This window comes from Salvelinus fontinalis, chromosome 33 (assembly GCF_029448725.1).
Source record: "Salvelinus fontinalis isolate EN_2023a chromosome 33, ASM2944872v1, whole genome shotgun sequence".
Classification (NCBI taxonomy): Eukaryota; Metazoa; Chordata; class Actinopteri; order Salmoniformes; family Salmonidae; genus Salvelinus; species Salvelinus fontinalis.
In genome coordinates, this window is record NC_074697.1 from 16,866,081 (window position 1) to 16,878,892 (window position 12,812).

Consider the following 12,812-nt stretch of genomic DNA (forward strand, 5'->3'; position numbering starts at 1 on the left):
TTTCTCCACATGGCTTCAGAGAGATAATCACGGGGCAATCATTTCTCCACATGGCTTCAGAGAGATAATCAGGGCGGCAGTCATTTCTCCACATGGCTTCAGAGAGATAATCAGGGGGGCAATCATTTCTCCACATGGCTTCAGAGAGATAATCAGGGGGGGGGGGCAATCATTTCTCCACATGGCTTCAGAGGGATAATCAGGGGGGCAATCATTTCAAGAGACCTTTCCCTTTCTGCATCGGTCTGCCTCGCAGAAGATCTCAGAGAGGTAAAATAGGAACGAGAAGAGACCTTTACCTTTCTGCATCGGTCTGCCTCGCAGAAGATCTCAGAGAGGTAAAATAGGAACGAGAAGAGACCTTTACCTTTCTGCATCGGTCTGCCTCGCAGAAGATCTCAGAGAGGTGAAATAGGAACGAGAAGAGACCTTTACCTTTCTGCATCGGTCTGCCTCGCAGAAGATCTCAGAGAGGTGAAATAGGAACGAGAAGAGACCTTTCCCTTTCTGCATCGGTCTGCCTCGCAGAAGATCTCAGAGAGGTGAAATAGGAACGAGAAGAGACCTTTACCTTTCTGCATCGGTCTGCCTCGCAGAAGACCTCAGAGAGGTGAAATAGGAACGAGAAGAGACCTTTACCTTTCTGCATCGGTCTGCCTCGCAGAAGATCTCAGAGAGGTGAAATAGGAACGAGAAGAGACCTTTACCTTTCTGCATCGGTCTGCCTCGCAGAAGATCTCAGAGAGGTGAAATAGGAAGGAGAAGAGACCTTTACCTTTCTGCATTGGTCTGCCTCGCAGAAGACCTCAGAGAGGTGAAATAGGAACGAGAAGAGACCTTTACCTTTCTGCATCGGTCTGCCTCCCAGAAGATCTCAGAGAGGTGAAATAGGAACGAGAAGAGACCTTTACCTTTCTGCATCGGTCTGCCTCGCAGAAGATCTCAGAGAGGTGAAATAGGAAGGAGAAGAGACCTTTACCTTTCTGCATTGGTCTGCCTCGCAGAAGATCTCAGAGAGGTGAAATAGGAACGAGAAGAGACCTTTACCTTTCTGCATCGGTCTGCCTCGCAGAAGACCTCAGAGAGGTGAAATAGGAACGAGAAGAGACCTTTACCTTTCTGCATCGGTCTGCCTCGCAGAAGATCTCAGAGAGGTAAAATAGGAACGAGAAGAGACCTTTACCTTTCTGCATCGGTCTGCCTCGCAGAAGATCTCAGAGAGGTGAAATAGGAACGAGAAGAGACCTTTACCTTTCTGCATCGGTCTGCCTCGCAGAAGATCTCAGAGAGGTAAAATAGGAACGAGAAGAGACCTTTACCTTTCTGCATCGGTCTGCCTCGCTGAAGACCTCAGAGTCGTCGTCCAGGCTGTCTCCAGAACTATCCAGCATCAGTCCAACCCCGTCATCCAGAATCTCCTCTGTAACATGAAGAGTATAAACACCACATCAACAATACAAACATCAACAATTCCAACAATACAAACATCAACAATACAAACATAAACAACACAAATATCAACAATACAAATATAACCAACACAAACATCAACAATACAAACATCAACAATACACACGTCAACAATACAAACATCAACAACACAAACGTCAACAACACAAACGTCAACAATACAAACATAAACAACACAAACATAACCAACACAAACATCAACAATACAAACATAAACAACACAAACATAAACAACACAAACATCAACAATACAAACATCAACAATACAAACATCAACAATACAAACATAAACACCACATTAACAATACAAACATAAACAACACAAACATCAACAATACAAACATCAACAATACAAACATCAACAATACAAACATCAACACCACGTCAACAATACAAACATCAACAATACGTCAACAATACAAACATCAACAATACGTCAACAATACAAACGTCAACAATTAGAATATCAACAATACAAACATCAACAATACAAACAACAATACAAACATCAACAATACAAACATCAACAACATATCAGACAGACCATGGTGAGCAGCTTTCCTTCTAGCAAATCAATATTACCAGGTTCCCAAATGTTCCCTGAATGTCCCCTAACACGTCAGTGTAGAGGTCTACTGTACCTCACCCTGGTTCACAGAGAACACGTCAGTGTAGAGGTCTACTGTAACTCACCCTGGTTCACAGAGAACACGTCAGTATAGAGGTCTACTGTAACTCACCCTGGTTCATAGAGAACACGTCAGTGTAGAGGTCTACTGTAACTCACCCTGGTTCACAGAGAACACGTCAGTATAGAGGTCTACTGTAACTCACCCTGGTTCACAGAGAACACGTCAGTATAGAGGTCTACTGTAACTCACCCTGGTTCACAGAGAACACGTCAGTATAGAGGTCTACTGTAACTCACCCTGGTTCACAGAGAACACGTCAGTATAGAGGTCTACTGTAACTCACCCTGGTTCATAGAGAACACGTCAGTATAGAGGTCTACTGTAACTCACCCTGGTTCACAGAGAACACGTCAGTATAGAGGTCTACTGTAACTCACCCTGGTTCACAGAGAACACGTCAGGAACACGTCAGTGTAGAGGTCTACTGTAACTCACCCTGGTTCATAGAGAACACGTCAGTGTAGAGGTCTACTGTAACTCACCCTGGTTCACAGAGAACACGTCAGTATAGAGCTCTACTGTAACTCACCCTGGTTCACAGAGAACACGTCAGTATAGAGGTCTACTGTAACTCACCCTGGTTCACAGAGAACACGTCAGTATAGAGGTCTACTGTAACTCACCCTGGTTCACAGAGAACACGTCAGTATAGAGGTCTACTGTACCTCACCCTGGTTCACAGAGAACACGTCAGTATAGAGGTCTACTGTAACTCACCCTGGTTCATAGAGAACACGTCAGTATAGAGGTCTACTGTAACTCACCCTGGTTCACAGAGAACACGTCAGTATAGAGGTCTACTGTACCTCACCCTGGTTCACAGAGAACACGTCAGTGTAGAGGTCTACTGTAACTCACCCTGGTTCACAGAGAACACGTCAGTATAGAGGTCTACTGTAACTCACCCTGGTTCATAGAGAACACGTCAGTGTAGAGGTCTACTGTAACTCACCCTGGTTCACAGAGAACACGTCAGTATAGAGGTCTACTGTAACTCACCCTGGTTCACAGAGAACACGTCAGTATAGAGGTCTACTGTAACTCACCCTGGTTCACAGAGAACACGTCAGTATAGAGGTCTACTGTAACTCACCCTGGTTCACAGAGAACACGTCAGTATAGAGGTCTACTGTAACTCACCCTGGTTCATAGAGAACACGTCAGTATAGAGGTCTACTGTAACTCACCCTGGTTCACAGAGAACACGTCAGTATAGAGGTCTACTGTAACTCACCCTGGTTCACAGAGAACACGTCAGGAACACGTCAGTGTAGAGGTCTACTGTAACTCACCCTGGTTCATAGAGAACACGTCAGTGTAGAGGTCTACTGTAACTCACCCTGGTTCACAGAGAACACGTCAGTATAGAGCTCTACTGTAACTCACCCTGGTTCACAGAGAACACGTCAGTATAGAGGTCTACTGTAACTCACCCTGGTTCACAGAGAACACGTCAGTATAGAGGTCTACTGTAACTCACCCTGGTTCACAGAGAACACGTCAGTATAGAGGTCTACTGTACCTCACCCTGGTTCACAGAGAACACGTCAGTATAGAGGTCTACTGTAACTCACCCTGGTTCACAGAGAACACGTCAGTGTAGAGGTCTACTGTAACTCACCCTGGTTCATAGAGAACACGTCAGTATAGAGGTCTACTGTAACTCACCCTGGTTCACAGAGAACACGTCAGTATAGAGGTCTACTGTAACTCACCCTGGTTCACAGAGAACACGTCAGTGTAGAGGTCTACTGTAACTCACCCTGGTTCACAGAGAACACGTCAGTATAGAGGTCTACTGTAACTCACCCTGGTTCACAGAGAACACGTCAGTGTAGAGGTCTACTGTAACTCACCCTGGTTCATAGAGAACACGTCAGTATAGAGGTCTACTGTAACTCACCCTGGTTCACAGAGAACACGTCAGTATAGAGGTCTACTGTAACTCACCCTGGTTCACAGAGAACACGTCAGTATAGAGGTCTACTGTAACTCACCCTGGTTCACAGAGAACACGTCAGTATAGAGGTCTACTGTACCTCACCCTGGTTCACAGAGAACACGTCAGTATAGAGGTCTACTGTAACTCACCCTGGTTCACAGAGAACACGTCAGTATAGAGGTCTACTGTAACTCACCCTGGTTCACAGAGAACACGTCAGTATAGAGGTCTACTGTAACTCACCCTGGTTCACAGAGAACACGTCAGTATAGAGGTCTACTGTAACTCACCCTGGTTCATAGAGAACACGTCAGTATAGAGGTCTACTGTAACTCACCCTGGTTCACAGAGAACACGTCAGTATAGAGGTCTACTGTAACTCACCCTGGTTCACAGAGAACACGTCAGGAACACGTCAGTGTAGAGGTCTACTGTAACTCACCCTGGTTCATAGAGAACACGTCAGTGTAGAGGTCTACTGTAACTCACCCTGGTTCACAGAGAACACGTCAGTATAGAGCTCTACTGTAACTCACCCTGGTTCACAGAGAACACGTCAGTATAGAGGTCTACTGTAACTCACCCTGGTTCACAGAGAACACGTCAGTATAGAGGTCTACTGTAACTCACCCTGGTTCACAGAGAACACGTCAGTATAGAGGTCTACTGTACCTCACCCTGGTTCACAGAGAACACGTCAGTATAGAGGTCTACTGTAACTCACCCTGGTTCACAGAGAACACGTCAGTGTAGAGGTCTACTGTAACTCACCCTGGTTCATAGAGAACACGTCAGTATAGAGGTCTACTGTAACTCACCCTGGTTCACAGAGAACACGTCAGTATAGAGGTCTACTGTAACTCACCCTGGTTCACAGAGAACACGTCAGTGTAGAGGTCTACTGTAACTCACCCTGGTTCACAGAGAACACGTCAGTATAGAGGTCTACTGTAACTCACCCTGGTTCACAGAGAACACGTCAGTGTAGAGGTCTACTGTAACTCACCCTGGTTCATAGAGAACACGTCAGTATAGAGGTCTACTGTAACTCACCCTGGTTCACAGAGAACACGTCAGTATAGAGGTCTACTGTAACTCACCCTGGTTCACAGAGAACACGTCAGTATAGAGGTCTACTGTAACTCACCCTGGTTCACAGAGAACACGTCAGTATAGAGGTCTACTGTACCTCACCCTGGTTCACAGAGAACACGTCAGTATAGAGGTCTACTGTAACTCACCCTGGTTCACAGAGAACACGTCAGTATAGAGGTCTACTGTAACTCACCCTGGTTCACAGAGAACACGTCAGTATAGAGGTCTACTGTACCTCACCCTGGTTCACAGAGAACACGTCAGTAACACGTCAGTATAGAGGTCTACTGTAACTCACCCTGGTTCACAGAGAACACGTCAGTATAGAGGTCTACTGTAACTCACCCTGGTTCACAGAGAACACGTCAGTGTAGAGGTCTACTGTAACTCACCCTGGTTCACAGAGAACACGTCAGTATAGAGGTCTACTGTAACTCACCCTGGTTCACAGAGAACACGTCAGTATAGAGGTCTACTGTAACTCACCCTGGTTCACAGAGAACACGTCAGTATAGAGGTCTACTGTAACTCACCCTGGTTCACAGAGAACACGTCAGTATAGAGGTCTACTGTAACTCACCCTGGTTCACAGAGAACACGTCAGTGTAGAGGTCTACTGTAACTCACCCTGGTTCACAGAGAACACGTCAGTATAGAGGTCTACTGTACCTCACCCTGGTTCACAGAGAACACGTCAGTAACACGTCAGTATAGAGGTCTACTGTAACTCACCCTGGCTCACAGAGAACACGTCAGTAACACGTCAGTGTAGAGGTCTACTGTAACTCACCCTGGTTCACAGAGAACACGTCAGTATAGAGGTCTACTGTACCTCACCCTGGTTCACAGAGAACACGTCAGTAACACGTCAGTATAGAGGTCTACTGTAACTCACCCTGGCTCACAGAGAACACGTCAGTAACACGTCAGTATAGAGGTCTACTGTAACTCACCCTGGTTCACAGAGAACACGTCAGTATAGAGGTCTACTGTAACTCACCCTGGTTCACAGAGAACACGTCAGTAACACGTCAGTGTAGAGGTCTACTGTAACTCACCCTGGTTCACAGAGAACACGTCAGTATAGAGGTCTACTGTACCTCACCCTGGTTCACAGAGAACACGTCAGTGTAGAGGTCTACTGTAACTCACCCTGGTTCACAGAGAACACGTCAGTATAGAGGTCTACTGTAACTCACCCTGGTTCACAGAGAACACGTCAGTAACACGTCAGTGTAGAGGTCTACTGTAACTCACCCTGGTTCACAGAGAACACGTCAGTAACACGTCAGTGTAGAGGTCTACTGTACCTCACCCTGGTTCACAGAGAACACGTCAGTATAGAGGTCTACTGTAACTCACCCTGGTTCACAGAGAACACGTCAGTATAGAGGTCTACTGTAACTCACCCTGGTTCACAGAGAACACGTCAGTGTAGAGGTCTACTGTAACTCACCCTGGTTCACAGAGAACACGTCAGTATAGAGGTCTACTGTAACTCACCCTGGTTCACAGAGAACACGTCAGTGTAGAGGTCTACTGTAACTCACCCTGGTTCACAGAGAACACGTCAGTATAGAGGTCTACTGTAACTCACCCTGGTTCACAGAGAACACGTCAGTATAGAGGTCTACTGTAACTCACCCTGGTTCATAGAGAACACGTCAGTAACACGTCAGTGTAGAGGTCTACTGTAACTCACCCTGGTTCACAGAGAACACGTCAGTATAGAGGTCTACTGTAACTCACCCTGGCTCATAGAGAAGATGTCTGTGTAGAGGTTTTCCTGTGCGTCAGAGCGTCGGGGGGGCAGGTAACAGATCTGTCGTCGGTCCGTAGAGGGCAGAGTGTTGACGGTCAGGGACAGAGAGGCCTGGGAGAACGCCTCCTTCATGTCCCCGAACTTCAGACTGCACGAGTCCTTCCCATTCAGCTGCAAGATCTCGTCGCCCGCATTCAGACCTGGAGGGCCAAGACAGTATATTAGTGCGTGTGCTCATTCACGCTCATCTGAGATGTATTGTACAAGCTGAACAAAAATAAATATAGTAATTACAGCACAGCTGAAAAAGACATAATGATTGGATGTTGGACTATTTTTCTAAATCAATCGAATGTATTTTATAAAAGCCCTTTTTACATCAGCAGCTGTCACAAAGTGCTTTACAGAAACCCAGACGGAAACATCCCTCTCTCTCTCTCTTTTCAAGAACTTTGAAAATGTTTCTTAAAGAGGACCGCCACAGGAAAGGAAGACCAAGAGTTACCTCTGCTGCGGAGGATAAGTTCATTAGAGTTACCAGCCTCAGAAATTGCAGCCCAAATAAATGCCTCACAGAGTTCAAGTAACAGACACAACAACATCAACTGTTCAGAGGAGACTGCGTGAATCAGGCCTTCATGGTCAAACTGCTGCAAAGAAAACACTACTAAAGGACACCAATAAGAAGAAGAGACTTGCTTGGGCCAAGAAACACGAGCAATGGACATTAGACCGGTGGAAATCTGTCCTTTGATCTGATGAGTCCAAATAAGAGATTTTCGGTTCCAACCGCCGTGTCTTTGTGAGAAGCAGAGTAGGTGAACAGATGATCTCCGCATGTGTGGTTTCCACGGTGAAGCACAGAGGAGGTGTGATGGTGAGGGGGTGCTTTGCTGGTGACACAGTCTGTGATTTATTTAGAATTCAAGGCACACTTAACCAGCATGGCTACCTCAGCATTCTGCAGTGATATGCCATCCCATCTGGTTTGCGCTTAGTGGGACTATCATTTGTTTTTCAACAGGACAATGACCCAACACACATCCAGGCTGTGTAAGGGCTATTTTACCAAGAAGCAGAGTGTTGCATCAGATGACCTGGCCTCCACAATCACACGACCTCAACCCAATTGAGATGGTTTGGGATGAGTCGGACCGCAGAGTGAAGGAAAACCAGCCAACAAGTGCTCAGCATACGTGGGAACTCCTTCAAGACTTTTGGAAAAGCATTCCAGGTGAAGCTGGTTGAGAGAATGCCAAGAATGTGCAAAGCTGTCATCAAGGTAAAAGGTGTGGCTACTTTGAAGAATCTCAAATATAAAATATATTTTGATTTGTTGAACACTTTTTTTGGTTGTTGGTTACTACATGATTCCATATGTGTTATTTCATAGTTGTGATGTCTTCACTATTATTCTACAATGTAGAAAACAGTACAAATAAAGAAAAAACCCTTGAATAAGTAGGTGTGTCCAAACTGTTGACTGGTACCTGTAGCTATTAGGATACCATTTGGAACAAATACACTGTTATGGAAATTCAACACAGGGACACTCGAAGTCAATCTTAAACGGATCATTCTTTATTATCAACGAGCTTCATTTATAGAACATATTCTGGGCGTCCTGCCAGATGGTTCTAAAGACGTCGTTATGTTGTCGTCCCCCCCCCCCCCCCCCCCACTCTCATATCTTTAACAAGCACAGGCAGATTTGATTTGATGAACCGAGGATTATTTACCACACGAAGACGAGATGAACATTTTCAAGGCGGTCTCTTTCTTCACATGATAAATAAAAGTGGTCCATCACAACACTTGTCAGTGCGTTGTCATATTCAACCATGTCGGTCGTGAGGATCGTTGTGCTACTCAGAAGACTCATATCTTTAACAAGCACAGGCAGAGGATCGGTCGTGAGGATCGTTGTGCTACTCAGAAGACTCATATCACAGGCAGAGGATCGGTCGTGAGGATCGTTGTGCTACTCAGAAGACTCATATCACAGGCAGAGGATCGGTCGTGAGGTCGTGAGGATCGTTGTGCTACTCAGAAGACTCATATCTTTAACAAGCACAGGCAGAGGATCGGTCGTGAGGATCGTTGTGCTACTCAGAAGACTCATATCTTTAACAAGCACAGGCAGAGGATCGGTCGTGAGGATCGTTGTGCTACTCAGAAGACTCATATCGTTAACAAGCACAGGCAGAGGATCGGTCGTGAGGTCGTGAGGATCGTTGTGCTACTCAGAAGACCTGAGGCTGTTGGATAGCTGTGTTCTTTAGTCCCTTTTGCCATTAATATCAAAAAAATAATAATCCTTCACCACCCCCATATTGACCTCAACATTAACACTGGGGAGAGCATTACACACACACACACACACACACACACACACACACACACACACACACACACACACACACACACACACACACACACACACACACACACACACACACACAGTTTTGAAAGTCTCATCAACTGCTGTAATTATATGATTGTACAGCCACCACCAACTTTTCAGTGGAGATTGTATAGAGATGGCTGATGAAGCTAATCATATCTTCCCTCTCCCTGGCCTCTCTGTCTGGCATGAAACTAATCATATCTTCCCTCTCCCTAGCCTCTCTGTCTGGCATGAAACTAATCATATCTTCCCTCTCCCTGGCCTCTCTGTCTGGCATGAAACTAATCATATCTTCCCTCTCCCTAGCCTCTCTGTCTGGCATGAAACTAATCATATCTTCCCTCTCCCTGCCCTCTCTGTCTGGCATGAAACTAATCATATCTTCCCTCTCCCTGCCCTCTCTGTCTGGCATGAAACTAATCATATCTTCCCTCTCCCTGCCCTCTCTGTCTGGCATGAAACTAATCATATCTTCCCTCTCCCTGCCCTCTCTGTCTGGCATGAAACTAATCATATCTTCCCTCTCCCTGCCCTCTCTGTCTGGCATGAAACTAATCATATCTTCCCTCTCCCTGCTCTCTGTCTGGCATGAAACTAATCATATCTTCCCTCTCCCTGCCCTCTCTGTCTGGCATGACACTAATCATATCTTCCCTCTCCCTGCTCTCTGTCTGGCATGAAACTAATCATAACTTCCCTCTCCCTGCCCTCTCTGTCTGGCATGACACTAATCATACGATATCTTCCCTCTCCCTGCCCTCTCTGTCTGGCATGAAACTAATCATATCTTCCCTCTCCCTGCCCCCTCTGTCTGGCATGAAACTAATCATAACTTCCCTCTCCCTGCTCTCTGTCTGGCATGACACTAATCATACGATATCTTCCCTCTCCCTGCCCCCTCTGTCTGGCATGAAACTAATCATATCTTCGCTCTCCCTGCCCTCTCTGTCTGGCATGAAACTAATCATATCTTCCCTCTCCCTGCCCTCTCTGTCTGGCATGAAACTAATCATATCTTCCCTCTCCCTGCCCTCTCTGTCTGGCATGAAACTAATCATATCTTCCCTCTCCCTGGCATGAAACTAATCATATCTTCCCTCTCCCTGCCCTCTCTGTCTGGCATGCAACTAATCATATCTTCCCTCTCTGTCTGGCATGAAACTAATCATATCTTCCCTCTCCCTGCCCTCTCTGTCTGGCATGCAACTAATCATAACTTCCCTCTCCCTGCTCTCTGTCTGGCATGAAACTAATAATATCTTCCCTCTCCCTGCCCTCTCTGTCTGGCATGCAACTAATCATAACTTCCCTCTCCCTGCTCTCTGTCTGGCATGAAACTAATCATATCTTCCCTCTCCCTGCCCTCTGTCTGGCATGAAACTAATCATATCTTCCCTCTCCCTGCTCTCTGTCTGCAATGAAACTAACCATATCTTCGCTCTCCCTGCTCTCTGTCTGGCATGAAACTAATCATAACTTCCCTCTCCCTGCCCTCTCTGTCTGGCATGAAACTAATCACATCTTCCCTCTCCCTGCTCTCTGTCTGGCATGAAACTAATCATATCTTCCCTCTCCCTGCCATCTCTGTCTGGCATGAAACTAATCATATCTTCCCTCTCCCTGCTCTCTGTCTGGCATGAAACTAATCACATCTTCCCTCTCCCTGCCCCCTCTGTCTGGCATGAAACTAATCATAACTTCCCTCTCCCTGCCCTCTCTGTCTGGCATGAAACTAATCATATCTTCCCTCTCCTTGCTCTCTGTCTGGCATGAAACTAATCATATCTTCCCTCTCCCTGCCCTCTCTGTCTGGCATGCAACTAATCATAACTTCCCTCTCCCTGCTCTCTGTCTGGCATGAAACTAATCATATCTTCCCTCTCCCTGCCCTCTGTCTGGCATGAAACTAATCATATCTTCCCTCTCCCTGCTCTCTGTCTGCAATGAAACTAACCATATCTTCGCTCTCCCTGCTCTCTGTCTGGCATGAAACTAATCATAACTTCCCTCTCCCTGCCCTCTCTGTCTGGCATGAAACTAATCACATCTTCCCTCTCCCTGCTCTCTGTCTGGCATGAAACTAATCATATCTTCCCTCTCCCTGGCATGAAACTAATCATATCTTCCCTCTCCCTGCCCTCTCTGTCTGGCATGAAACTAATCATATCTTCCCTCTCCCTGCCCTCTCTGTTTGGCATGAAACTAATCATATCTTCCCTCTCCCTGGCCTCTGTCTGGCATGAAACTAATCATATCTTCCCTCTCCCTGCCCTCTCTGTCTGGCATGACACTAATCATATCTTCCCTCTCCCTGCTCTCTGTCTGGCATGAAACTAATCATAACTTCCCTCTCCCTGCCCTCTCTGTCTGGCATGACACTAATCATACGATATCTTCCCTCTCCCTGCCCTCTCTGTCTGGCATGAAACTAATCATATCTTCCCTCTCCCTGCCCCCTCTGTCTGGCATGAAACTAATCATAACTTCCCTCTCCCTGCTCTCTGTCTGGCATGACACTAATCATACGATATCTTCCCTCTCCCTGCCCCCTCTGTCTGGCATGAAACTAATCATATCTTCGCTCTCCCTGCCCTCTCTGTCTGGCATGAAACTAATCATATCTTCCCTCTCCCTGCCCTCTCTGTCTGGCATGAAACTAATCATATCTTCCCTCTCCCTGCCCTCTCTGTCTGGCATGAAACTAATCATATCTTCCCTCTCCCTGGCATGAAACTAATCATATCTTCCCTCTCCCTGCCCTCTCTGTCTGGCATGAAACTAATCATATCTTCCCTCTCCCTGCCCTCTCTGTCTGGCATGCAACTAATCATAACATCCCTCTCCCTGCTCTCTGTCTGGCATGAAACTAATAATATCTTCCCTCTCCCTGCCCTCTCTGTCTGGCATGCAACTAATCATAACTTCCCTCTCCCTGCTCTCTGTCTGGCATGAAACTAATCATATCTTCCCTCTCCCTGCCCTCTGTCTGGCATGAAACTAATCATATCTTCCCTCTCCCTGCTCTCTGTCTGCAATGAAACTAACCATATCTTCGCTCTCCCTGCTCTCTGTCTGGCATGAAACTAATCATAACTTCCCTCTCCCTGCCCTCTCTGTCTGGCATGAAACTAATCACATCTTCCCTCTCCCTGCTCTCTGTCTGGCATGAAACTAATCATATCTTCCCTCTCCCTGCCATCTCTGTCTGGCATGAAACTAATCATATCTTCCCTCTCCCTGCTCTCTGTCTGGCATGAAACTAATCACATCTTCCCTCTCCCTGCCCCCTCTGTCTGGCATGAAACTAATCATAACTTCCCTCTCCCTGCCCTCTCTGTCTGGCATGAAACTAATCATATCTTCCCTCTCCTTGCTCTCTGTCTGGCATGAAACTAATCATATCTTCCCTCTCCCTGCCCTCTCTGTCTGGCATGCAACTAATCA

The 12,812-nt window shown here is 46.4% G+C and overlaps 1 protein-coding gene across 4 annotated transcripts in view; it reads right to left on the reverse strand.

Moving 5' to 3' along the window:
• Window positions 1–12,812, reverse strand: part of LOC129831770 (rho guanine nucleotide exchange factor TIAM1-like) — an 86,822-nt gene that overhangs the window by 72,945 nt on the left and 1,065 nt on the right. For 3 of the 4 annotated variants that reach the window (XM_055895204.1, XM_055895205.1, XM_055895201.1), the window contains exons 2-3: window positions 6,949–7,161; window positions 1,320–1,420 (exon numbers count right to left, since the gene is read on the reverse strand). In XM_055895204.1, the coding sequence (XP_055751179.1) occupies window positions 1,320–1,420; window positions 6,949–7,161 (314 nt within the window). Of the gene's footprint in view, window positions 1–1,115; window positions 1,146–1,319; window positions 1,421–6,948; window positions 7,162–12,812 lie in introns of all 4 variants that reach the window. The other variant, XM_055895203.1, reaches the window with a different exon arrangement.